The sequence below is a fragment of the Dermacentor silvarum genome, chromosome 5 (assembly GCF_013339745.2).
Source record: "Dermacentor silvarum isolate Dsil-2018 chromosome 5, BIME_Dsil_1.4, whole genome shotgun sequence".
Lineage (NCBI taxonomy): Eukaryota > Metazoa > Arthropoda > Arachnida > Ixodida > Ixodidae > Dermacentor > Dermacentor silvarum.
The window spans coordinates 81,077,475-81,105,454 of NC_051158.1; the positions used below are offsets into that span (position 1 = coordinate 81,077,475).

Below are 27,980 nucleotides of genomic sequence, written 5' to 3' on the forward strand. Positions count from 1 at the left end.
CTGTAGAAAGAGAGAAGCTAGCAGCCGAATGGGCCAAAGAAGAAAGAGAGGCGAAAGAGCGACAGAGAGAAGCTGAAATAGCTGAAAGAGAAAGAGAAAGACAGCATGAGTTAGAACTCGAACGACTTCGTTTGCAGCAGCGCATAGACACTCCCGCTCAGGCAAGAGTCGATAGCACTGAAAGGGAAGAAACTAGCTTCCGACTGAACCCAAGCAAGCTACTTGTTGCATTCGATGAAAGAAAAGATGACTTGGATGCTTATTTGCACAGATTTGAGACAGTTGCTAAAAGCCAGAATTGGCCAGAGGATCAATGGGCCACTGCATTGAGCACGTATTTGAGTGGAGAAGCACTTAGTGTATACGGTAGGCTGACGCCAACCGATGCCTCTAATTATGAAAGGGTGAAAGCCGCTCTACTAAAGAGATTTAGGTTCACCGTAGAAGGCTTCTGAGATAAGTTTAGAACTGGAAAGCCTGCCGATGGCGAGACCGCCACACAATTCGCCGCGTGGCTCAGCCACTATTTCAATAGGTGGACCGAACTTTCAGAAACTGCACAGGAGTACGGTGCGCTTAGAGAGCTTCTGATCAAGGAGCAATTCCTCATCAGTTGCCACCCGAGCCTGTCACTCCATCTGAAATAAAAGAAAAGCTAAATCGCTTCAAGATATGTTGGAATTGGCAGACCACTTCTTAGAAGCACAGGGAGGCACTAATCTCTCTAAGATCAAAAAAGAGGAGCCAGAGGACTCAAAGAAACCGACATCCGATGAAAGAAGAAACCCTCAGAAGCCTATTCCAAGGTGTTATCTCTGTAACAGACTGGGACATTATGCTAGCAATTGTCGGACCAATTTTACGCGCCCCAACGACGTTAAATGTTTTAAATATGGGCGAACGGGGCACAAAGCAGATACATGCCGCAATGTAGTGAAGGAAACTCCCCAAGCATCCTGTGTGTAACCCCCACCAAAACACCAAGACGTAAATGACGACTTTGTAGAACTCCGAGATGGGAAAAGAATTCCAGTCGTTAATACGGTGATGACACAACACCCAGAATTTCCTATTAAGGGAATGCCCGTCTTTGCCGGAAAAATGACAGGAAAACAAATTACGGTGTTACGAGATACCGGCACCAGCACAGTGATCGTGCGAAGGGACTTAGTCAAAGAAGAGCTCATGGGCGAAACCAGTCTGGTTTACCTGGTAGTTGGTACAGCTAGGAAACTTGCCGAAGCCAAGATTGAGGTCGAGACCCCCTATTACAGTGGGAATGTCACTGCGCTTTGCATGGATAGCCCACTGTATGACCTAATTCTAAGGAACATCGAGGGAGTTCGCGCCCCAGAGAGAGAGAGAGAGAGCACACGCACCGCCGAGACACCTTCTCACCCGGCGAGTCCAAAGAGATCACTACAGCTTGAGCGTGCGCCAACGGGATGAGTCATCACCCCCCTTTTTCAACGCTTCCACAGCGGCGGTTGAAAGTACGAGAAAACACTAGAAGCTTCCTAGGCTTTGGCCATGCTACGAGATCACGACTCCGATAGGAAAGTTTGAGAATGCCTGTGGGAGCTATATGACCGCCGTGCGAGAATCGTCAGTTCGGAGTTCGAGAGTTCAGTCCGCACCGGTGAAGTGATGTAACGTGAAGACCGAGCGCCTGCGGAAGAAGGGGATTCCCTGGCAAGCTAGTCGACGAGTTCATCGAGCGTCTGCATTTCCGGAAGAAGTTCCTTCTTCGAGATTTGCCCCGAGCCACGCCGAGGTCGTCTGACAAGACCAGCACGGTGAATACGATTGAACACTTAGTGTTCCTTTTCATTTTGTACTTTACGTGTTGGACTCTTAGTGCTTGTCGTGAATTATCTTCTTGTGTTTGTGTGAAGAATATGTTTTGTTGTGTTTTGACAACTCTGGGCTCTGACTCGGTCTTTGGACAGCAACCGGCGTTCGCTGGTGCACCAGAGGGCCCATTCTTAATTGCCCTTGCTTTCGTGGGATTATTTTCGGAAGCTGATAATTCGGCTTTGGAATATGGTCCGGCGTCTGCGCCTCGTTCACCGGGGTCTGTGACAGGGACGATGCTATCACAATAAGCGCCGGCAGCAGGGCACGAATGCTTCATCTGCCCCTCGTTTCAATATATCTCCAAAACTCGAGATTACGCAACCTCCAGTACTAAGCGCGCGGGCAGATAACGCACACGATGCCACACCCCCCCCCCACCCCCCCCCCCATCTCGGCATGCGCACTCTTAGCAGACACAGCAGATTATAGTAGAATATCTCACGGGGTCGCGTGAAATATTCGTATCATCAAAAGATACACAAAATCAAGAAAAAATGAATTTATATTTAGCAGAAAAAATTCCAAATAGTGGAACCCTGTTGACATGTTCCTCGCTGCTGCGTTTTCATGGCTGTTATGTCACGATTTCGTGACATAGCATGACATAGCGCGACATAGCACGCCCACGAGCCGCGCGGACTCCTGACGCTTGCGCGCCGCGCGTAGCCGGAGCCGTCGGAGTCGCGAGGTGGCACGGCGTCTTCAGCGCAGCCTCGCCACATAGCCGGATTGCAGAGGCGTGCGGACTCGTGACGCTAACGCGCCGTGAGTAGCCGGAGTCGTTGGGCGATCTCACTGCACAGCCGGACTGCAGACTCGTGACGCTCGCGTGTAGCCGGAGCCGTCGGAGTCCCGAGGTGGCACGGCGTCCGCAGTGCAGCCTCGCCACACAGCCGGACTGCAGAGGCGTGCGGACTCGTGACGCCTGCGAGCTACACAGACTCGTGACGCTCGCGCGCTGCGCATAGCCGGAGTCGTCGGAGTCCCGAGGTGGCACGGCGTCCGCAGCGCAGTCTCACTGTACAGCCGGACTGCAGAGGCGTGTGGACTCGTGATGCTCGCGAGTAGCTGGAGCCGTCGGAGTCCCGAGGTGGCACAGCGTCCGCAGCGCAGTCTCGCCACACAGCCGGACTGCAGAGGCGTGCGGACTCGTGACGCTCGTGCGCCGCGCGTAGCCGGAGCCGTCGGAGTCCTGAGGTGGCACGGTGTCCGCAGCGCAATCTCGCCGCACAGCCGGACTACAGAGGTGTGCGGACTCATGACGCCTGCGCATAGCCGGAGCCGTCGGGCGATCTTGCCGCACAGCCGGACTGCAGAGGCATGCGGATTCGTGACGCTCGCGTGCCGCGCGTAGCCGTCGGAGTCCCGAGGTGGCACAGAGTCTGCAGCACGATTTTGTCGCACAGCCGGACTGCAAAGGCGTGCGGACTCGTGACGCTCGCGTGCCGCGCGTAGCCGGCGCCGAGCGTCGCGGAGATTTTTCTAATCTAAACACCCCCCCTCACTTTGGGCATTGCGATCATGAAAAAAAAGGGGGTGCTTAGAATCGAGTAAATACAATACATCGCCAATCTGTAATTTTCCATTATCTTACGTTGTGTTTGAATGTGGCGGTCTCGTAAATTTAGTGATGCAGCCAGCTTGTACATTGCAACAAGCGACCGACACATTGCCGATACAGTGCTGCCGCGCCGGCACCATATCACATGGCCGTATCTTGAAAGCAATCTGCGACTTGCGCTAGTGTTCGCCTGCACGGGCCTCGTCTTCAAAGCAATCTGTGATGTCGACAAAGTGCACTTATAGTGCCGGATACCTTAGTATGTGCTGTGCTTTCGACGTTTAGTTCGCATTGAAGCGAGAGACAGCCGCTGCTGCCACGCTTCCTCACTCCAGCGTTTTGGCAGTGAACTCCCGCGGTCATCGAGCGAGATGGGTTCGTGTTTACCTGTGCGTGTGTGACACCGTGCTTGTTAATTCAGTTCGTAAGTGAATGCTTACAAGTTTATACAGCCGATAAAACTACTATCCTTACTTCGTACAGCTACCTACTAAGTTGCTATCACAATCGTTGCCTCGCCTTTCAGGCGACAGTGTGATTTTTTTTCCCACGGTTCCTTGAAAAGCGTATCAACGGGGTTCTACTATCCGTGTGCGTTTTCTTCTTGCCCAAATCGTCAACGATCGCCTCCTGGAAAGTGTAAAAGTGCGCGCACGTGATCTCACGAATGTTTTTGCATGCCACTCAACGCCTACGCATGTCGAGTGCAGGGAGCGTTTTGGCCGTCGTAGCTGCTGCCGCGGTCGTCGTTGCTGCAGCGGTCCTCGTCTTCTTTCTTGCTAGTCAAAGCATCAGCTAGGCTGTGATATGGTCCGGTCCTCTCGACGTGGGGAACAATGAGAGATTGCGCAGCCGCGTGATGTAGCTGGTTGCATGGCGACTATGGATCCCGCTCAGATACCGCTGTGCCGACTTGTCTGTGACGGTCACTCTGCTGGCTCAGCCGCCGCCGCCGCTGTTGCTCATGCGTTCGTATGATCCGCAGAGGCGCAGCAACGCATTCGTAACAGCGGACATTTTTCATATTAAGAGCAATGTATTTCAGCCGGGAATTCATATCACACCGAAATTCGTACCAGCCGTGATCATGTCACTGGGGTTTTATTGTATCTCTAAAACAGGCCATGCAGGCTGCGTATGCGCTCAGCCATGTTGACAACCATGTGCAGCCACACCTGCGCTAGAAAAGCAGACGCGCACCGAACCCCCCCCCCCCCCTTGTGCTTACCCCCTTTCCCCTTGCTTGCGCGAGAAGACAGCGCTGATCAAACCACCATGCTTGTCGGCTCACTCCCGCACACTTTCACTCGCAGATAAAGCATACAGCACGCAGGGCACAATAGGATCTTATTGCAATTAGACTTTACGAAGCTCTGCTTCAACAGTTACTCTTGGTCACACAGTGCACGATTTGAGAGGTGTGTTCGCAAGCAGCCACTTGTAATTACACTATTTGACCATATGCATACATGGAAATTTCCATTTATTGTCTCGGTATTCCTTTACAGTGCCAGCTAAATTTTATTATATTGAAATCGTGCATAAATACACTCCATTATATTGAGGTTCTAAATACATGGTGTTCTATAGACAAGTTATCAAAAAGTTAAATACTTCGTTATATCGAGAATTTTGTTATGCTGAAGTTTGTTATATTGAGGTTTACCTGTAGTTGGTAACATGGTATGCTGTCCTTTTTTTCTTTTTTTTCCACTTCAGTAGTTTGGATGTTAAACTAAGAAAATAAAATACCATGCAACACAAAGTTGCACCAATTGACCAGCACTTGCAAGTGACAGTGCCACTGATTCATTGGTGTCATTTCTGGGAGGCACATTCAAAGTTTTAGAGAAGGAGCCAGTGGTTCTGTGAGGGGCGAGACGGTCTTGCTATGCAATGAATTCAAATATGAAATTCCTTGCTGCTTGTCAGACAGTCTGATTTGATTTTTTGTGTCTGTATGCGTTTGACTTGCTTGAAAATTCTTATACAATGTCTTTGTCGACTACCCTTGGAATTGTCCTTTAAGGCTAGTTGTATTCCTTCATGGAGGGACTTAGCGACAAATCAAAGCCCACCACGCTCACCATAAGCACGTGAGTGGACTGGAGCTCGTTATCTCCGTATGAGAGAGCAGATGAATGGCAGAGCCTGTATTTATTAAAAGCCTTGGGCTCCTCACCTTTCCTAATGACCAAATTTCCTCTACACAACTACATAGAAGGAAAGTGAGCATGAACATTTCAAGACTAGATGACAGTTTTTGGCTATTGCTGTGAAGGCTGCAGCAGTTGCTGTGAACATAGTGCAGATTCTTTAAGAATGGCAGAGTTTCTTGTCACGGCCCAGTGGCTGAACACAAAAGGTGAAAAGCTTTCCCTAACTCCAAAACCTGTGATGAAATTCGGTGGTTCTGAACACATCTTTCGAATTTCTGAAAAAAAACCAAAAAAAACAGCGGCATTCACCTACCATGCTTCTGGTCGAGCAGCTCGAGCTTGACGAGCACGTCTGAGCGCAGCTTGGCGAAGCGTACACGGGCATCCTGACGGCAGCGCAGGATCAGGCGGTACTCGTAGTTGCCCGTCTCCACCCGGTAGAGCGGTTCCTGCAGCGCCTGGTAGGCGTACTCTTCGTCGTCCATCTCCTTGACCTTCAAGCAGTACGACTGCATGGCAGAAAAAGGTGTGGAAAAGGGAATTGCATAATAGTCCACACACCATCAACTTGATGCTCAGCATTCAAACAAACTCTGGAAAGAAGCACTGTCATGACAATTTCAACTTATTCTTTAATTGCATTGACTGAAAGCCCGAACCCTCTGATCCTGGTAAAAAGAAATACTGGCAAGCATCCGTGCAACCTGAATAATTTAACATACTCGTTTCTAGGAACCAGCTTTGGTACACAGGAGAGAGAGATGCGTCATGGTGTCACGATACATTGGCTTCCACTGTTCCTGATATTGCTGTAACTATGCACAAGTGCAGCCAGACGACACATGTGCAGCCGTTTTGTCTATATCTTATAAGCAGCACCATCACACACTGTCTTACTGCTACACGACGTCAGAACATTTTTGCACAGTGTCATGACGCCAAAATAATCTTGACACTAGGGCGGCACTTGGAGACAAACTTTAGTATAAAATTCAGATTTATAATGGTTTCCTATACTTGCTGAGTGCAACTCTTCTACATTAGTCCTATTCATATGAAACCAAAAGACAATGCAAGCCAAGAAAAGCATAGTGTAAGTTAATCACGGTTTTAATTGAAATGTAAAAATAACAATGAAAAGGGATTCATGTATCGTACTTACCCTATCCCAATGCACCCCTGAATCTAACATTCACCCAATTTTCCCGGATTTAAAGTAAGAAAATAAAAGTGCACCTGATCTTACCCACCCCCGATTTATATAAAGAAAAATATAGCATGCCCCCCACGTTTGTGATCAGTAAAATCGAGACATGCAGAATTTGCCTCCACAGAAGGAATCCACAGAAAAGATCCGTGTACATACAGGCACACTCTACACTGCCGTGTTGCCACAATGTGCATTGCAAGCTAGGAAAATTTGAAAGTGGCTGAACGTCTGTGATTGGAACGCCTCTTTTGTTACTTATGCCTGTGTCTTTTTTGTGTTTTGTTTTTTTCGCTCTCTTTCTCTCTCTCTTTGCACTCTCTCCAACCACTTTATCCCCCACCCCAGTGTAGGGTAGCAAACCGGAAACTGACTTCTGATTAACCTCCCTGCCTTTCCTCTCTCACTTGCTCTCTCTCTCTCTCTTGAAAGTGGCAATTACTAATCGTACAAAACAAGTCTGGTTGCAGAGCTCAGCTTTGCGCCTACAGTAATCATCTTCCCAAGATGCAAAGAGCGCTTGCATAAATCTTTTTGTGTGAGGCAAGTGCTCACCTCATTTGGAGAGCAAAGCCAGCAAAGCATTACAACCTGTTGCATATGTACAGACTTGTACACGTTACAGAAAAAAAGTAACCAATTACAATTACAGTTGAACCTTGTTAACCCTTTAACTGCCAATTTAACTTCCAAAAAACGTACCAAAATCGACAATTTCTTTAAGTAGTCACAATTTTTTCCATGCAATTCTGATTCTGAAAATATATGTTACATCATTGATTTCCATGTAGAACCCCGAGCAGCAAAGTACGCTACCACATAATGGTTCGTCTCCGTGACGATTAGGTCAATGATGCCCCAGTAAAGAAATACATGAAACCAGCCGGGAATGTCATTCTCGTCAGTGGGCTGCCACAAGATTTCGGGCACTGAAGAGAAGGGAAACCACAGAGGCGCAGGTGGCGGGTTATCGGGTGTTCACGCGCTGCCACACACGTACACTGCTCAGTGCGTCACCGTCGTCATTGTATTCTGAAGCAATATCCAGGGTAAAGATAACGTCCGAGTCACTGTCGGACACAAATTCCATGTCGTCACTAACGTCGCTTTCTGTACTGTTCCAAGAGGCACCTCTTTTTCTTGGAGCATCGCCGCCACCGGCATTCTTCTTGCGAAGCGCCATTATGAAATGACTGTTTCCAGGCTTAAAACACGCGCGAAAGGCACGAAATGTGGTTTTTCATAGACAACTACCGCCATCTAGACAACTACCGCCATCAAGCAAAGCAATTGACGACCGTGATACGTCTTTGGCTGCGGAAGGAGCAGAAAATCGGGCCGGATGAGTCTGACTCGTCGTTGGTGATATTGGTACAAACTCATGTGACGAGTACAGCTCGGGGTTGGGCGCTAAAGGGTTAATTCGAAGTCGCATAATTCGAAGCAATGGAAAATTCAAACTGGCTCACTGGTCCTGGCAAAGTTAAGTGTATTTGAATGAGGAAAAACTCTCCTTAATTTGAACTCTTCTTTTTTCCAACTGCGACACAGAAGCTTTCGTACCACAAGTTTTGCAGATATTTGAACAAGAGTACCCGTCCATACAGACTACCGTACAGACCACTTATAACATAACCGCTTATAGTGCAGGACCGGACATAGTGTGGTCTTTTCAGACTCCTGTTAATTTTCCCATAGCACTCCATGTATACACGTATCGCTTATAGTGCAGTTACGGGAAACGAAATACCTGTTACAGTGCGGCTGTCTGGGACTACGGAAATCAGCGGCGATGGCGAACGCTCCCCTCAAACGGGCGCCCCAAGGAGTGCTCGAGGAAGAAAGAGAGACGAAGTGGAGGAGAAGGGCACGTGGTGCGCACGAACAGCCAGTGAGGCTGAAACCAGAATCTTGAGTGCGAGTCGTGAAATATCACGGCGCGCATAGCGAGCGAGCGCCACGAAACTGCCAACACCGGCCAACGCTTGCTTCCCGATAACGGCAGTAAACGAAACTTCAGAGAGCGGGCGGCGCCGGCACATCACGGCGAAGTGCGCACGTGGACGCCGTGGAATGTGAGGGAGGAGGGCAGCAGGGAAGCGGATTTCGCCTTGGCAACTCCGCCGCTTCGGTGGCTCCCCTCGCCCTCCCTCGTGGCTCTCTCACCTTCGCCACTGTCACCGTGCGCGCCCGCCGCCGCTCCAGCCGGCCCAGCGCCAGCTCCCCGAAGTTTCGTTTTCTGCCGTTATCGGGAAGCGGGCGCTTGCCGGCGTGGGCAGTTTCGGTCGCCGGCCTGGGACAGCACCGCTGCTTCCCTCTGTGCCGTAGCCGCAGCGTGCAAGGTCAACATGTGACTCGAAAGTAGAGGAAGCATAAAGGAGAAAGAAGGGTTCACTTTCATTTTCTACACATGGCTACGGTAGCGTGGCTGAGACGTCGGCACGTACACGCATGTTCCGGCGCAACGCAGAATCGGCAACCTTGCCATTTGAGAGAGGGTGAAATTTCCGCCACGTTTTTTTCTTTCTTTTTTGTTTTGTTCGCACGCAACATTGAGGGGTCTCTCCTAAGCTTTTACTCTATGGCGGTGCTGGAGCAATGCCGGTCGGAGGCGCTGCCGCGTGATTTGGTTTGAATTAACGAGATTCGACTGTAAATTAAATGCAAATGTACTAGCTGCATTCCTCGACTGTCGCATACGCGTGGCGGCTTGGTGCACATGTTTTGCATATGTGCGGGCCTTGAAATTGTTGCTTTGGTTATAGTGTGGTACCACTTATAGTGCGGATATTCGCGACTCCGGCGACTTATGTTATAAGCGGTCTACACTGTACTTTTCATGCAATCCCAAGCTGAATGCCAAATTTCGACACGTCAGCCACTGTAGTGTCGCAAACCTTTAAGGGGGGACGTGGCTTTGAAAATCAACTTCCTGATTTCTTCATGGATTTTGATGAAAATTGGCACAAATGTTTAGAATGTCTCCCTGATACTTCCATAAAAGTTTCAGGGTGATATCTTGAGAACATTTTATTGAGCAGAATTTTTCTCTCTTGAACTTTCTGGAGGGCCTGGAGAGCTTAAAAAACATGATGGAAGGCTCGTTGAGTATTGACTGCATAGCTCAATGCGTGCTGAAGGTCGTGACAGTCTTACTTTTTTTTTTTTCGCAACACAAATTTTTTAGATAGTCATTTTTCAAGTTACCTTCACACCAAGCACACTTATGGGGTAAACGAATAGCCACGCCATAAATTTATAAAATGTCAAGATAAAAATGCGAGACTGTCTCGACCTGCACTGTAGTCCAAGGAACGTGACAAAAAAAACAGAATCAAAATAGGCTAAACGGTAACGAAGAAATCAGCTCCAGAAACTGAGCAGAAAGGCGAAAAAATAGTTTTGAGAAAACGGCTCTCAAAGTTGCACCTTCTCTTCAGTTCTCTAAAACGCACCAAAGTTGTAATCTTTGATGTGTTTTGTGACGTGGGGCTTCTTGGACATGTGGCCTCTGGTCTGCTGAGCCTTCGTTCTGCCTTTTTCATGTTTGTATGGCATTCTTTACTGCTGCTCTACAAAGAGCATGGTGCCTGGGTTTCAAACCAAGTGAGGTGCAGAACTATGTGGGCATAAATATACAGTAGTTCTAGCGTTGTATCTGCAGACTGACTCATTGATAGCAGCCTATAGTGCAGTCAGTGAGGCATTGTTTTCTTTTGGTAGAATCGACCCTGTTACTGAATGAAGGCTCTCAGCAACCTTCTGAATCATCTTCCATTGACAATGGCTATGGAGGTTAGGAGAGCCACTGATAGATAGGCAGCAATGCAGCTGCTAGGTGCTTTCCAGCCTGTACTTTTGTATCATGCCTCACTTCTACAGCCAGGTGTCTGTGCCAGCCCAAGTGGCCTAGTGAACAGAGCTCATGATGAGGTTCTCTTTATGAAGGGGTGGTATGATAGGTATTATTACTAGATATCGTGACATTACGATAACAGAGTCGATCTGAGGTGCCGATGTGCGAAATGCCTGGTCGCGGGTCCGCGGAATAGACGCTCGACGAGCAGTCCGAGGTGCCGATGCGCGAAATGCCTGGTCGCGGGTCCAAACGCTCGGTAAGCTCAATCGCGCAGTCCGAGGTGCCGACGCGCGAAATGCCTAGCCGCGGGTCCGAGGAATAGACGCTCGAGGTGTCGACACTCCATGAGCGATGTGCCGACACGCGAAATGCCTAGCCGCGGGCTCGAGGAGTCGACGCTCGAGGTGCCGACGCGCGAAGTGCCTAGTCGCGGGTCCGAGTCGACACTCGATGAGCGATGTGCCGACGCGCGAAATGCCTAGCCGCGGGCTCGAGGAGTCGATCCTCGATTAGCTTAGTCGCACAGTCCGAGGTGCCGACGCGCGAAATGCCTAGCCGCGGCCTCGAGGAGTCGACGCTCGCGGTGCCGACGCGCGAAGTGCGTAGCCGCAGGTCCGAGGAGTCGACACTTGTTGAGCGATGTGCCGACGCGCGAAATGCGTAGCCGCGGGCTCGAGAAGTCGACGCTCGATTTGCTTAGTCGCGCAGTCGGAGGCGCCAACGCACGAAATGCTTAGGCAAGGATCCGAGAAGTCCGCGCGTGATGTGCTTCATCGCCGAGTCGGAGACGCCTACGCGCGAGAGGCTTAGCCGCGTGTCCGAGCATTCCGTGCCCGAAGCTCGGTCGCGAAGTCCGCGTCACCGATGCTCGGAATGCTTAGCCGCGGGTCTGAGACGTCCACAAAAAGCGGGATCGGCCACACTACTGCTATGTCCACGTAGCGCCCGCTTTAACACTCGTCGAAATTACGGAAACTGTCCGGAGCTCGCGAGGACACCGCAACAAGCGGAGCAGACGACGCCATCACGGAGCGAGCACCAAACCAATGGCGAACCGCGCTTGAGTCACGTGGCGGGCGCGGCCAATCGGTGGCGCCGGCACGACCTTCAATCATTTGCTTTTTGTGTGCTTGTTTCTGTATGGAGGAAATAGCTGAAGCGGCAGATTTGAAGACGGAGAAATGCGCTTTCCAACGAGACCAAGATGGCGGCGCACGGCTGCGCCGTTCCGAAGATATCGTGGCTTGAAAAACGCCGTTTTTTCGCGATTTCCGCGGAATTTTTCGGCACCTTGGCTGATACAAAATTTTTTTTAGAGCACTTCTACTCGGTTTTCAGTGATGATATTTCGGAATCAGATAGAATAAGAGTTACAGAAACTGGAAATGTCATTTTCAAAAAATCGATTTTTTAGCCATTTTTCGCGATGCGAAAGCCGCGTCCCCCCTTAACCAAGTGGCCATTGCGCAAACATCGGAAGGCACCATGTTTAAAGCAGCGGGTGGAAATCATGCGGCATCGCACGCTTGCAAGGGCGCCGTTCTTTCCTGTAAAATGGCAGCACGGTACTTTTCCAGTGAGGAGAATTCAGAGGTTGTGCTTGAGCTTGTGAGTAGACTCCCGTCGATGCTGTTGGAGTTGCACCGAAAAAGGTTACTTAGGCGCAAATTACAGATTATTGGCTGGATCTGCGTAAACAAGTGCATTTTGAGAGGTGACGTGGCATTGTGTTCCTGCATGCGCGCTGCCACAATGCACTGAACGATTGGTGCTGCATGCGATGGTCTGTTCGGGCCCGAAAGTGCGTGCCTGCTTCTCGGGATTCCTGTTTGCCTATTGCATATGCCGTTTTTGCGCAGTAAGTAATAGTTGACATTGCGCTCTTAAAAATGTGCAGTAGGGCCTACTTTATAGCACATACATTTCTAATACAGCTAAACCTGGATGAAAAACTTCGTTATAAAGGGGATTTCATAAATTCGAAAAAGAAACGCTTACCGTATGTACTATCACTCAAGATTTACTCCCAATACACTAAAGTTGCGATGAACAAAAAATGTGGTTGATCCCTCTTATATAGGAATCGGTATAGAACACGAAAGTGAAACGTGTCTTCACAGAAGTAGTGTAATGTTTATTGCATATTGATATATAATGTCTATAGGTGTTTTGTGGCTAAAGCGCCCTTAGGCGTTGATGCACCCACGCTGACGCCTGGTGGCACGTCTCCTCCATCACGACTACCAACGTCGATGACCATGAGCAACCGTCGTGCATATGGAAGCTGCACTACGCTGCACACGCTAGCACAACGCGAAAGACGAAGCACGTAACTGACACACTAATACAACGCGCAAGACAAAGCACGTAACTGAATCGTCACCGAGTCAAATCAGCGCGTACAGCACGTCGTAATTGCAGCCTCCGCGATCAACTTCAGAAACATTTTCAGAGCTGATTGCGGAGGCCACGCTCCGCTGTGCTGAGTACGGTGAACGCCACCTAGCGCGTTTCTAACGCGTTTGTGCTAGCGTGCTACGGCGTTGGTAGTGCTTCTTGATGCCAGCGTCCCTTCGAATGCTGGCATCGAGGCGTCGTAGTGCTGAGACCACCGAAGCGTTCACTGTCGGTGCGCGTTAGTGTCATAATTCAGTACTTCTCTTTTCTGCTCGTAGGCGGCGGCACCGCCCCGAGCAAGAGCGCGGGTACACGGAGGAGTGTTAGATATATAAGGCGCGTCTGTGTAGCTCTCTGCAAATGCGTTTGTGGCGCAATGGGTTAAACGCTCGGCGATCTATCGTCGCGGACCGAGAGGTCGTGGGTTCGATTTCCAAATTTTGCATGTTTGTGGAACTTTTTCTTCTGGTTTCTTTCTTTGTATTATGTTCTATGACGTATTTCCGTGACGGAAATACGTCAGTGAAGTCTTGGTGGACCCCGGCATAAAACACTTTCGTGTTAAAAAGTCCCAGTTTCGGCCGAAAGGCGAAGCATCGATTGCGACTGCAAATTAGCAGACAGCTATACGAAGTAAGGATAGTACAGTCAAACCTCGTTATACGTACCCGCTTAATGCGTAATTGTGGTTTGAACGTAGTCGCAAAGATTCCCCCACCCAGCCCCCATTGAAGCCCATGTATCGGCTGACCGCTTAAACCGTAGTCGCACATTGCCCACCAAAAGGTTAGTGCGTACTATTTTTCTTGTTCTACACGCACAGGCACAAAATCGGCAAAATATCATGTGCGCAGACGTTCGATTTTCAAGTTGCGACGCCCGGACAACAGTCGCCAGCGATAGTGAACTTACAACATGGCCACCATGACGTATTTCCTGCTTGTACAGCTGTTGCCGATTGCCACGCACAAAAGCATGGCCTTCGAGATAAGTTCCTGGTAACACGAAGAAGCTGCCAGTAGGGGTTGCGAATTCGCTGTCGCTGTCGGAGTAGTAACCGCGCAGAAGCACATTTCATTGCGAAGTGCATTTGTGCCGTCACCGTGGACGTCAATTTGAGGTTCCGTGTAAAGTCGAAACACGGCAACATCGTCACCGCGCGCCGTACGCTGTGTGTGCGAGTGAAAGCTTACAGAGATCAGCCGACTCAATCTCGCGCGCGCGAGGGAGAAGGGGGGGAAGCGCGCTTTCGCGCTAGGTACGGCGGGGGAGGAGAGGAAAGGGAGGCGTTTACGTCAGCGGCAGCCGCCGTATCTTGACCGCGATCTGCGATGTGGAAAAAGTGTGATCTTGCGTTTTTTCGTCGAAGCACTCATCCTTGGAATGTGAGACCAGGTACTGGATGCGTGGACGCGTGTCGTTTCACACAAGTGAGAGGCGTCGGAAACGAAGAGGGTGCGACACGATGGCTCGTAGCATCGTATAGTGCCACCTAGTGTCAGGTTAGTGAAGTGCAGAGACTTGCGCAGTAACCAAAGAGTGGCGCTGCCAGTGCGTAAAAAAAAAAAAAAAACGTTTTTTTTTTCCTTCGGTAACATCAATAGGAAAAGGAGAGTGCCGCCTTGGCGGGCTAGGCCAGTTGCAGCAAGCGGCGGGATCAGGTTTGAATGAAGGGAGGGGGAAAGGCCACGCCCACGGCGGCAAGATCACCAGGTTGAAGAATGAAGGCCCGCCTCGCACACACTCGCACGCATGCACACGTGCGCTCGCTCTCGCCTCGCAGTCACCGTGAATTCGAGCGTGCCAAGCGCGACACCACTGCTTCGCACTCCGTCGCAGCGGAGAAGGTGCTTTCGGTTGCTGCTCGCGTAAAAATGACAAAATTTGAGGCGAAATCTCTAGGTTGTCGTCAGGAAAAACTTGTTATTTTGAGGGGGTCTTCCGCTGCCACTTCGTTACGTAGAGGTCTCAAATACATGTGCTTCTATGAAGTAAGGGCGGGGAATAGAAAAACTTCTTTATATCCAGGAATTCGTTATATGGAGGTTCGTTAAAAGCAGGTTTAACTGTATTGGTATTGTGCGCTAGTGCCATTAATAAAAGCCGTACCGCTAGTTCGAACTCCAGTTAATTCGAACAGATTTTCTAACCCCTCGGAGTTCGAATTAACGAGGTTCGACTGTACAATTACTTCTTTCAAAAATGTAATGGACTACAGTTACCAATTACAGCCCCACAATATTAACTGAGCACCAGCTTTTTATTACCACTGCACAACTAACGTAAATAGAACGAGCTGGACTGGCTCTTTCAATGCATCCTATACAGCCCTTCATACATTAATTTCGCTAAGAATTGGTTTTCACAATTTTCTTCATAATCTTCCCTCATTTTCATGTGAAAACATCTACAGCAACACTGAAAACTCGCTCAATGTGCGCGCTGGAGAGAAGTGCTGTGTTGTAACGTGCGAACACCTTGCTCACAAGATAGGGTCTGCTAATACACCAGCATGGTTAATTAAGATGGGTGTATTGGTTCTCTGAACGGTACTGCATGCGAAGATACTGGAGACATTGAACACTGTCTGTGATCTTGCCCAATATACAGGGATGAAATGGATGCTCTGTTTGACAACCTGCAAAAAAAAGGACCTTCCACATGCAACACCTTTTTTTTCCCAGAAGGGCCCGTTATAACCCGCAAAAAAGCTTCAAGACTTCTGGCATTCGAGATACTGGTTTGACGGGCATGTGGCGACATAACCGCACTAAAATTGTAAGAGATGCTATGGAGCAGCAACTACCGCCCTCGATCGCCAGGCTAAACACGCCTGTTGCTGCACCCCGCCACCACCACCACAAGATTGTGGTTACGAAATGCCGCAATGCTCGCAGTCTCTATTCTCTATGAAATGCAGTGCTTAGTTGCTGCAGGGGTTAGGGAAAGACACTTCCGACAGTGCAAGTGAAAAAGTGAAATATCATTCACAGGCGATTCTGCGGCATCAATGTCCGAGGTGGCTGTCAGTATTGAACCATAGATTCGCCGTTTCAATTTATTGGCCAACAATTGGTGGACCTGCTCTTGGCACCCCTCACTCGTTAGTCATTTAGACTTAAAAGACTCATTGTAACAGACACCAGCCAAAATTCATGCTCCCTGAAAAGGTGGCCAAATCTGCAATGTAATTTAATATAAAGCAGCATGTTATCCAGCCCTAAGAACATGTTCGTGTATTACAATCGCAAACATAGGTGTATATCGGTACCCGCCGTGGTGGCATACACTCGAAAAACAGTTTCACCCTTTGGGGTGCATTTTTGCCACACAACAATAATCGTGATCTGTCTTGCTTGCGTTTCCTATCTTGAAAACTCTGCACTTGCTACTTTCCTGTCGAGAACGCTGTGTCACGCTGATAACGGTCTTGTCGTTCGTGACCGAGAAGTGCCGGGTGCCCAGCGTTAAAGAAAGGAAAGCCACGCAAGTCAGATGATGATTATTGTTCTGTGGCAAAAATACGCCCCAAAGGGTGCAACTGTTTTTAGAGTGTAGTGGCTTCAGCGTTCCACTGCTAAGCACAAAGTTGCGGGATCAAACCTCTGCCACGGCAGCTGCATTTCAATGTGGCCGTAATCCAAGAACACCTGTGTACCGTGCATTGGGCGCACATTAATGAACCACAGGCGGTAAAAATTAATTCAGAGTCCCCCGCTACAGTGTGCCTCATAAAACCACATAAAACCACAGAATGTTTAAGTGTATATGAGTCACTTCATAGTCACATATAGACTTCTGTCTATATCAGGAAAGTTGTACACTGCACTAGGCGAAGAAGAGTTGAGCAGCAGCTCTGAACGCCTATGAAAGTTGCTTAAAGGTGCCTCCAGGAGAGATGTAGAGAGAGAAAGAGGAATTTATTATAAAAAAAAACGAAGAAAAACCACAAAGGCTGGACTTTGAAGAGAGGTGTGCAAATCTGCAAGCCTGGCATGTTGAAATAATTGAGGTGTAGTTGCAGGACGTTGATTGTGGGAGGGAGCTTACACATGTACATGCTTCATCCCTTTGAACACTGTACGGAGTTCCCACCAAATCTAAGTGGTCACAGCTGAAGAACGTAACTGGCTGCATGCACTCGGTTGCTGAAAAAAGTAACTGAATTACAATGAATGTTACCAAGTAAACAAAATAATCATTAAATTACAAAATTATTAATAAACATAATTGATTAAAAGTAATTATTTACATGTAATTCGTTACGTGCAAGTCTGCATATGCCACACCCTGCACAAGGCACTCAGCAAGCAGCAGTGAAATGAAAGAAGTTCAAAAAGTATTTGCAGCTGTTTGCCAACTATAATGTGATCATCTGTAGCTGCTAAAAGTTCTATATGTGTGCCGAAGTTTGTTTTTCGTTTCCCTAATGTTCTAATTATGGGCATGGATTACATAAAAGGCCGGTTGTATGAGCAAAAATACTTCAGAACTTAGTTCAAGTGGAGGTCCACTCTACGTGGAGCCACTCACCAGGTATTCAAACTTCGCATCTGCATACTTCTTGATGGTCAATTTGGTGTCCGGTACAGCCTTGTTCAGGTACGTGTTCAGGTCACTCAGCATCTGTGGGGAAAACAGCAAAGATAACAAAAACAAGTGAGAATGGAGAATAACGGTGTATGCATGCAATACAACAAGTTCACTTGCCATAAACATTAATACTTTTTTTTTTTTTTACACGATGAAACCAGCAGGCACATTGCTTTCTGGCTTGCTTAGCAACTGAAACAATGAGCGAGAAGAATCAGTAGTACCGAGAGGTTTTATTTTTTTTTTTGTTACAACTAGGGGTGTGCAAAGAGTGTGTGTGGCATCATGTGCACAGCAAGTTTGTCTACAGGAAGTTTGTCTTCCTGTGCATTTAGTACCAGAGGTTGCGTAATCTTGAGTTTCGGAGACACGTTGAAGCAAGAGGCCGATGACCATTCACTTCCCGCTGCCGGCACTTTCCCTAATAGCATTGACCCTCTGCAGGTGACACTATCAGCTACAAGGACACAGTAGATGTGAAAGCGTGGCTGACTTTGCTTTCGTACTGTCGATGTGAAGACATAGTTGACATGCCATGAAACTGAATCTTTCGTTGCTGCCTCTTAAATTCAACAAAATGAAATTTTTTCTCATTCAAACTTGGTTTTTCCAATTGCCCGGGAATTGGAAAAATTTTGCAGCCCCTGCCGTGTAAGAAAAATACATCGGCGACTGTACTTATTTGCGTTAAAGGTCGAATTTCAATATATAATGAACTTTCAATATAATGAGGCAAATTGCCGATTTTACCGACTTCTTTATATCGAGGTATAACTGTAATGTTGTTTCGTTTGTTGGTATAACTTGTATTATGTAGACTTTGCTCTTCTTTATATTTATGTATTCTTGTAACCTCCACTCCTCTCTGCAATACTTTGGTCCTGAGAGTAAATAAATTAAAGTGTTATGTGATGGCTGCGGTTAGAAAGACATTCCACATCAGCGGCCATGGCCGTCAGTGGTGCTGGCTAACACTCCCAGGGCTAGATCTAGCACATGTATGCAAATAACCAAGAAAGTGGACAGAGAGACAGCTGGTGTCATGGCTGGTAGAGCATTGCACTCGTCATGAGGAAGCTCTCACTTTGGCTCCCACCGGTCGAGAGTTAGCTGTTCTTCCATTTCTATTTCACTTGTCTACAACATTTATACATTAAAATGATAAACGCAGTTAATTTCCCCTATGATTTCCTCAGTTATACAATCGAGCACCTCTACGATGAATGCCTCTACAACGAAATGACCTGTATATCAAAAGAATAATTCTGTCCCGGTTCTAATGTGAGCTATGAGGCGCGCGACCTTTAAAACAAAGTGACCTGTACAACGAATGATTTCGGAAGCCCCAAGCACTTCATTATAAAGGATTTAGACTGTACTGTCTGTTAGCTTCATATGATTGCAACTGAAGCAAGAAGTATTGATGTTAATGCACCTTCCAAAGAGGCAATTATGAACCCACTTTCTAAAGATGCAGCTGCAACAATTCTGGGCACCAAAATGACGGTGTGCATCGCACTCACGGGTCGCACGGTCTTGAGCAGTTTGATGCCATACTTCTCGATGCTACGGTGAGCCTCGCCAAAGCGGGTAAAGGCTTCGCTGGCCCTCGGCTGGGGCTCGCGGACTCCGATCTCAGCAAAAACGTCACCAAATACTGCGAGGGGCCAGTGGAAAAATGACTTAGGCACAATGCGACACTGCAAGACGAGGTGAATAATTCAGTCCATTGAGAGGCCCAGAGGCATGTGCCTTACAACACTACTATCACAGCAGGGCCGGCATTTTGTAGCGATGCCTTTCCGATGCTAATGCCTTTTCGCGCTTGGTCAGTGGTCAGAGCGACGGTCTGCTCACGTTATCAACGGGATCAGCCGGCCGTGAGCGGTGGATGATAAGACTAGTATAGAATAAAGCATAACGCATCGCTACAAAATGCCGGCCCACGACCCTCTAGAGAGAGAGCGTGCTACGAATCTCTTGGGCTGTTAACATGCAACACAGCATCATTTAAATAACTAAGCACTGCATTGATCTTGAAGAGTGGTTCTGTGCAAAAAAACAGTGCGGGATGAAGGCGAGTACGCTGTTAGTATGCTAGAGGAAAGTGCTTCTTCAGTTCAAGTACTGCTTCCCGACACTCCAGCACGACATGGACGATGGTCAGCCTGTCGCCACATCTACCACAGATGGGAGGTTCAGCACCAGTTAAAAGATAAGAATGGGTACCATATGTGTGCCCTCTTCTCAGTCGGCAAAAGAGCACATCACATCGTTGGGACTTCGATAGTGATGGCCTGTTCCCTAAGTAAGGTTTATTACGTGGAGTTTATTCAAGGTTTCGGCATCCCGCAAGTGTTGCCAATAGCTCCTCAGTTTCTTTATGTAGGAACGACTTAGAACTGTGGCAGGAACTGCTATGGAGAGATTGGTAGCTTTCGTTGCTATGGGTTTAGCCATTTCATCTACAAACACATTTCCCTCGATACCTCTGCACCCAGGCACCCAGCATATTACAATGTGTTTGTGAGATATACAAGTTGTACATAGCAGCGAGTAAAGGTAGTTGATTACAAGATTTTTGTTTGTGTAATAACTTTAAAGCTTTTGCTACAATTATGAGTCTGCAACTACAATGGCTTTTTGTAGCTTTGCTTTCCTATTATGCTGCACTGTCACCATCACTGCACAGGTTTCTGCAGCAAAGATGCTGGTTCACCGGTGCAGGACGTCGGATTCCGAAAAACATGGACCAGGAGCTGCATATAAAACACCGGAATGTGACTTCAATGCATATGTGTAAAATTGCTGGTAAGAGTACTTTCACTAGAGTTCGAGGAAGTAAAACGAACGTGTATTTCTGGAGTGTGTTTAGTGATTTCAACAAATGACATGTCACACTATCTCCTGCCACAGCCACGGCGAAAACGGCGTCCCTGGAGCCATTATTTGATCCGTAAGGAGCAGAACACCCAAATCTTCACTCAATTTCCTTACATGCAGTGAGAAGGGCTTTCTCATTGAAGGGTGGTTGTGAAATAGTGTAGTAGAAGTTGTACAGTTAATCCTAGATATATAAAACTCGGATATATGAAATTATTTTCTATATCTAATATCCCCTTCAAGATTGTATGCAAATAAATAGCGACAAAAATTACCTGTACATGGAGCGCCCGTTTACCGCCACATTTGAGATATCGAACGCTGCATCGCACCGCGCCCCTGCAAGTGCGCTTCTGCTAATGGAGAAGTGATCACATGCTCAGCAAGAGAAAGGTACTGTCGCGAAACTGCTGAATCACTCTTGAAGGCCCCGTTAACAGGCTCTACTGTAAATTTTGGTTTTGGAGGTTGTAGGGCACCATGTAGGAAGTGTTTTACCATGACGATTTCTCAAATTGGCAAATCAGAGAAATTGAAATGTTGCATCATCATGCCCCCAAGAGGCGAGCTTCACTGCCAACGTGGACACTTTCCCCCCTTGACCTCAACTAGCGTCCACAGTGACATTGCTTCCCTGCCTTCTCCCATACGGGTGCCAATGAACCGCGACACGAGCACCACCTCTGTTTTTTGTCTGGTTTTCTTGCTGTGCGGTGCACTCCCACTTGGGGTATTGCACGTGCTGTAATTGGACGATTTACCGAGGTCACGTGGCACAGTTAGCGACGTTGCAGGCAGTGCGTCTTACATACAGGTAGGTATCTGTGCGTGCAACATTCATTCTCTAGCTGGGAGTGGGGCTCCCTCGGGAGGAAAGAAGTGCAAGCATCTGTTTCAAATTTTACCTATTATTGTGCAGTGCAACTGTTTGATACTTTGCAGGCAGGAAAGTCAGCACGTGATCTACGTGCGACGATTGTCTGTTTGCAAAGCACAAACCTGGTGAGGGGCCCTTGAAAAAATGTGGCGAAGCATCAACCCGGCACCCAACCTGCTAAGCAGCACTTACTGCGATATATGTGGCACATGTCGAAGAAGGCCTTGAGCATGTGGTGGGTGTGCTCCATGAGGCCCTTGTAGATCTGCTCGTTCCTCGACAGCTCCTCCAGCTTCTTCACCAGGCTGTCTGCAGGAGAGCCACAGAGAGTATATGGGGGGGGGGGGGGGGGGGCGCACTTCTACTCTGCCAACAACCGCGCTCGTCGCTCGCTCGCACCGTCTCTTATCTCCACACGGCTCTGACCTTTATGCGCCGTGCATTCGCCGTTCAGTTACTGTTGAAGCGATAGACCGCACGTACCCTCGCCCGCGGCGGCTTATGCGCTCGCTGCCAGCGTTTTGACAGTCGTTGTCTGCAGTCATTCAGTGTGATCTATTCATGTTTGTTTGTGCGCGCTCACACCACGCTTGTTCATTCAGTTAGTAATAGTCGGGCCACATTTTCCAACGCACGCTACACGTGCAATGCTGCCCGGATCGGCAGTGCAGCACTACAGGTGTGTCCCTTCGCACGCGCTGCCCACGGGAAGCGCTTCTCATCAACACCACGGTTTCACACGCGCCTTCTCGTGGTCATCGAGTCTCTCTTCATGTCGGTCTACTTACGCCGCAGCACACCTGCTTACTTAATCAGCTCATGTTTACTACAATTCATATTGCTACCAAAGCCTATACAGTCAAATCTCATTAATTTGAACGGGGCAGATGGGAGCACGTCTCCTCCTCTAGCCCAGCCGTAGCTGCGCATAGCTGTCAGCACAGCTGAGCACATATGAGGCCAGCACGCCCTGTCCTGGAGGTAATCTGCAGCTGGTGCAAAGTTGCGGCGAGCCGAGATGGCCGCAGCGTTATGTGCGCTGTCTTCCCGGTCATTTAATGCTGGAGGTCGCATAATCTCAAGTTTCAGGGATGCTTGAAAGCAAGAAGCAGAGGAAGCGTTCGCTCCCCTCCACCTGAACTTTTCTTCACAGCAATGTTCCACTGCAGGTGACACTATTAGCCGTCGGGGTGGAATGGACGCGAAAGCTTCGCAGGCTTCGCTTCCTACCCCCCATGTGAAGATATCGTCAGCACAGCAGGAAACCGTATCTTTGGTCTTCGACTCTCAAATTCAACAAAATGATTTTTTTTTCATTAACACTAGTTTTTTATAATTGCCCAATAAGCTGCAAACTTTTACGGCTCCTTCCATGTAAGACAAATCCATCAGCGAGTGTACTTATTTGAATAAAAGGCCTACTCTCAATATAATAAATTTCATTACAATGAAGTAAAGTGTCGGCTTTACCGACTGCTATATCGAGGTTTAAGTGTACTTGTGCACATGCAATAAACTTCGATCAAACATCAGTGCCCTGTCATGTGCCTTCTTCCTTGTGTATATGTCTATTTGCAATGTTGAGCCACAATAAATACATACTGACTAGCTCAATTTCCAATGCTGCTGTTGTACCTGTATGCTTCATTCATGTAATATTCGGCATCAAGCCTAAATTTTACCATCTTGGACTCACTGACAGATCCTTCATAACAATGGAATAACCTACAACATATCTAAAAAAGCACAGCAACAGGAGCCCCGTCAATGCATGCTTTAATGCATTTGTCAACACACTGTACGGGGTAAAACTTGCTCAAAAGAAGGCGCAGTACATGAGCCAACATAAACCCTTTCATTTTAAATAAAAGTGTTGTTATTAGAGTTTACGAATGCAGATGAAAGGTACAAAAAGCTAGTACTTATACAAATCTGCCAAGACAATCTTGCAGAGTCCTGACCCACCAAATAATCCGACTTAGGTGTTAAAATCACGTATAAAAAGGTTTTCACCAGAAAATTAAGGGCTTTACATATACATTCCAGACACTTACAAGGGTAACTGATTATAAACTGTGGTCTGCATCTATTACATTTGATGTAGAAATGTGCAAGATTGGTCCCTATGTAATTATATAACGATAATGACCAAGTTTCTCAGACATGTTCTGCATCGTTTCAAATATAGACTACACTGCACGGCCATTAGACTAAGAAAATACTGCACCCTTTGGAGCTTTCTTGCCCCTAAAAAATAATCATCTATTTTACGTGCATTTTCTTAACACTGCACACCTTTTACTTCCAGGTCCCGAACGGCATGCACATTGTCAGCATGACATAACACTTTTTAGAGGAAAGTAGCGAGTGCAGATTTTTCAAGAAAGGGAATGCAAGCAAGATAGATGACGATTATTGTTTACAAACAAGATGTGCCGCAAACAGCATAAGCTTTCGTTAGAGTGTAGTATAATGCAAGTGATGTTTTAATCTGGGCTTTATATTAAAACAGGTCTGCAGATAAAATTAGAGATCCGCCTTGCCTCAACCAAGAGGCCATTCTTTCCCAAGAGCATAGTTTAGAACAAATGGTGGGGCTATGCACTGTACGCCTTTGTTTGGAGAAGAATATTATTTTTATTATATACCAGAACAGAACCGCAAATTTTCGTAAAAGCACAACAACACCAACCTCTACAATGTTACGTTGTCCACTCACCATTGCAGAGGATGGCCCGACTCAGGCCCAGAGCGTCTGCGGTGGTAGAACTCATGTTCTCCACGATGCGGTGCTTGGCTTTCTTCAGAACTGGAACACCAAGGTCATGACATTGTCTTAAAGAGAGCTCACTGAAATGATTCCTGCTGTGCAGATAAGCTATCAAACACAATGCTGTAGACTTTCTTCATAATTGTAAAGCCAACTTTCCTGTGAGGCAGTTCGCCCAACTAAAAGTGGCCTAGTCGTTTTCGCAAACAACCTGTACAAGCCCAGTTTACTTGTACTAGAGTGTACTTGATTGGGGGAGTGTGTCCAACGCAGGCGCCCCACTGAGGCTTTCTTTATTGAAAAGTTGGTGGCGCCACCATCGCTTTCTCCCGAATGAGCGGCCCCACACGCCGGCCGGACGCTTGTCGCGTTGGAGACCCTACCGCAGCTGCATGGAGCTTTGACAGGCGGATACTTGGTGGCGGCAACACTGATATTATTCCCCACCCATCTATTGTAAATAAAATGGAAAAAGAGCGGTGGAAAGAATGAAAATGACGCAACAACGACGGTGCGCCGAGCAGATGACAGCTATTCAGCCCGTGAGCTCGCCTCAGCTAATGAGCGCTGCCGAAACAGCCGGAGCCAACATTTATTGGCCGGAGATTCAAAAGAAGGCGACGGCAGCGCTGCCACAATTTCAACGTATTTTGTTTCACCCTCGGTGCTTGCCAAGGCGTCCACTGGACCCACTCCCCTATTCTAGTACACTCTACTCGTACAGTAGACTTCCGTTTTTTCGACTCCAGTTAATTCAACACCGACCAAAGGTTCCGGCCAGCGTTCATGCATTTCTATGGGTCCAAACTTGCGTTCTTTCGATCCTAAAATTGGCCTTCCCCGGATAATTGGAACTTGACCAGCTAGCATGCACACCCTATAGTAACCCCAATAGCGACCCCTTTACTGACAGCATCTGTCTCGGCAGAGCTTAGGGGACAATGAATGCGTTGAACACGTGACCTCCCAGTAGAAAAGTTCCTTTTTTCGGCCTGTCATAGGAAGATATTAAAGCAATTGTAATGTGCGCCTTTTTTTTGCATAAGAAATTGAGCGAATAACCACGTTCGTAACATTTTATGCTTTGCCGCATAATACGGCTGTATTGCGGCAAAGCTGACTTAAAACAGCGCAGCGAAGTTGGCTTCAGGAAACCGGTTGGCCACTCTGCAACGTTGATTAAACCCTTGCCCATTTTACTTGCTAAAAAAAATGGGTGCACGTTAGATTTCTACTTCATTGAGGAACTTTAACGTCATCCCTACGTTAGTTTTCTACTTTCGACTCTTAGAAAGCGGGTGCGCGTATAATTCGGGGGCGTGTTAGAATCGGGCAAATACTGACAAATGAATCATCAATGTGTTTTGACGTCTTTTCTGCATCTTGTTTATTTCAACCTGCCAGATAATTTCATTGGTTTTGTCGGTGCCATCAGGGCCAAATTAAAAGAAGTTGACTGTATGATGACATGCAAAATGTAGATGTAGCTTTTGCGATGAAACCATGTGCAAGAGACAAACAGCAGCATTTGCAGCTAGCACTTTGTCTTCATTCAAATGATGACAGGTGTCACCATTAGTGGGGAAAGTGTGCAGTGCATAGAAGTGCACTTGCAAATTATGAAAATGATCTATTAAGAACCACACAATCGGGGCACTACGTTTAGTTTTAATATGCAAAAAGAAGTGGTCATCCCCGTAGTGTGACATGCATGACACAGAACAACTACGACAAACCCACTGGTATGTGTTTTGTTAAAACGCAGGACTAATAAGTTGAGGCAAGTATCAGAATGTCTGCTTTGACTTTGGTGCATGTATAGTCTGGGGGCTCCTGGCACTGACAGCATTAGTCATCCCTAACCGCCTCACTCGCCCCCCCCCCCCCCCCCCTCTTGTCCAGACTGCGTCCACTTGAGAGCTTGCAACTTTCAAGTGGGCAAAGCTGCAAGGGTTAATTTTTTCTGGACAACGTACAACACAGACGTGTGCACCACCAAATTTCTTGATGTGCTTCACATGCATGTTTTGTACCTGTATACTACGAAAAGAAAAACGAACAGCAACCAATTATCCCATTTAATCTATTTTTGTAATAGCATTCCAATTGATCATAAAGTTTCACTACTCCATTTGAGCATCCCTAGTATGTCGGTAATGTGTGCTCTGCGACACTGTGCCTCATTTACAGTGAAACCTCATTGATGCGTAGTTGGCAGGGAACATGGATCAGGCACACACTAAGCGATGTACTAATCAACCGACAATGGCAAATGAGTGGATATAGACTTACTGGCCAGAAAAACGTGTTAATTCTCACTCAAACATACATGCAGACAAATTTTATTTGCGAGCAGGCACCAAAAAATCTGTGATTTTAACTCGTCGCCATTGCGGCGACGATGGCATCCTCAAACTCAGCGAGCCAGTTTCTCCACCAGGCCTCATTTCACTGCGAACGCCCTCACAACGGTCAATGCACTAGCCACGTCGGATACGAAAGGGCCATCATCCACGTCGTCATCCATGACGACAACTTGGGAGCGCTAGATGCTATGGCAGCAGGAAACACGTTATGGCTATCATGTTTTGACATCACTAATGGTGGCTGACTACAGTCTGGGAAAGGTCCGTGCAGTGCAATTTTTCTACCTGCAGTTTGCGCGCACAACATTCTGCCAATTCCATGCTTGTATGTGCCGAAAAATGAAGTAAATACTATGCACTAACCATTTGGCATGCGTTTTAAGCGACTATGGCTTGAGCGGTCAGTCAATACATTAGGTTCAATGGTGACAGGGTGGGGGATTCATCGCCACTATATTTTAACTGGGATTACTTATTAAGTGGGCATGCATTAATAAGATTTTACTGTATCATGAATGCACAAGACACTGCGTGGTCACGGTACCCAAACCAACCCTATTCAGAAACCCTGTTCGGAAACAGCATTGAACAGTCAGATATGTTGCTGTATGGTGATCAAGCCAGATGCTTTAAAACTCATCAACGTTGAAGTAATGTGAAATAGGTATGGGCCATGATGTGACATGAGTGCATGCGATCTATGACAAGCCGTTCCCACGCCGCAAATTATATCACAGGCTTGTAGCAACTTCTTCAGTTGTTCCCCCTCACCAACTTACCAATATCGAGTGTCTTGCCCTGCTTGGGGTCCGCGTGGAGCTTGTTGTAGTTGATGGTCACTTCTTTCTGCTGGAGTGAATGTGCGGGGGAAGAGAGAGAGAGAACCCCCCAAGGAGGTGACCCCAATACCGCCAGGAAAAGGAAAGCAAAATAAATGAAAAAAAAAGGAGGGTGGGCCAGGGTGCAGGGCAAGGGTGGGTGGGGAGTGCACAAGACCAGTTTGATCACCAAAGAGACTGCATGCACTGTGCAGTACCCATCGACACTGCATCATTACACATCAACTTACTCGCAACAGAAGTGGCAATGTGCAATTCCTGACCACAAGCAAAACATGAGTGAAATAACCGTGAGCATTCTTTAGTTGCCTCCTTTTCTAGGGTCATTCCATGCTGCGTACTGCTGAAAAGATGCACTGGCACCTGACTGGCTACTGGCCACTGTATTCAATACAGAAGAACCTCATTCATAGGTCTTGGAGAAAACGCAAGAGAAAATGTACTAACGGGGAAAACGCACCAGCCAAAGTCAGTAAAAGATTTGGCAGACTCAACTGTAGTTGACATCTATGTAATGCAAAGCGTTTGCGTGAATCGTTGCAGCACGAGACGCCAACGCGTATTAATCTGGCGGGGCCCGACCGGCCCAAGATGCATGCAGCCTACACACTA

General features: G+C 47.6%; 1 protein-coding gene across 5 annotated transcripts in view; it reads right to left on the reverse strand.

The window, feature by feature from the left end:
* Positions 1 to 27,980, reverse strand: part of LOC119453522 (PRKCA-binding protein-like) — a 64,492-nt gene that overhangs the window by 21,788 nt on the left and 14,724 nt on the right. For 4 of the 5 annotated variants that reach the window (XM_037715565.2, XM_049668231.1, XM_037715563.2 and 1 more), the window contains 6 exons: positions 27,309 to 27,378; positions 24,113 to 24,202; positions 21,586 to 21,702; positions 19,157 to 19,290; positions 17,574 to 17,666; positions 5,891 to 6,086 (listed from right to left, as the gene is read on the reverse strand). In XM_037715565.2, coding sequence (XP_037571493.1) covers positions 5,891 to 6,086; positions 17,574 to 17,666; positions 19,157 to 19,290; positions 21,586 to 21,702; positions 24,113 to 24,202; positions 27,309 to 27,378 — 700 coding nt within the window. The remainder of the gene's footprint in view (positions 1 to 5,890; positions 6,087 to 17,573; positions 17,667 to 19,156; positions 19,291 to 21,585; positions 21,703 to 24,112; positions 24,203 to 27,308; positions 27,379 to 27,980) is intronic. The other variant, XM_037715564.2, reaches the window with a different exon arrangement.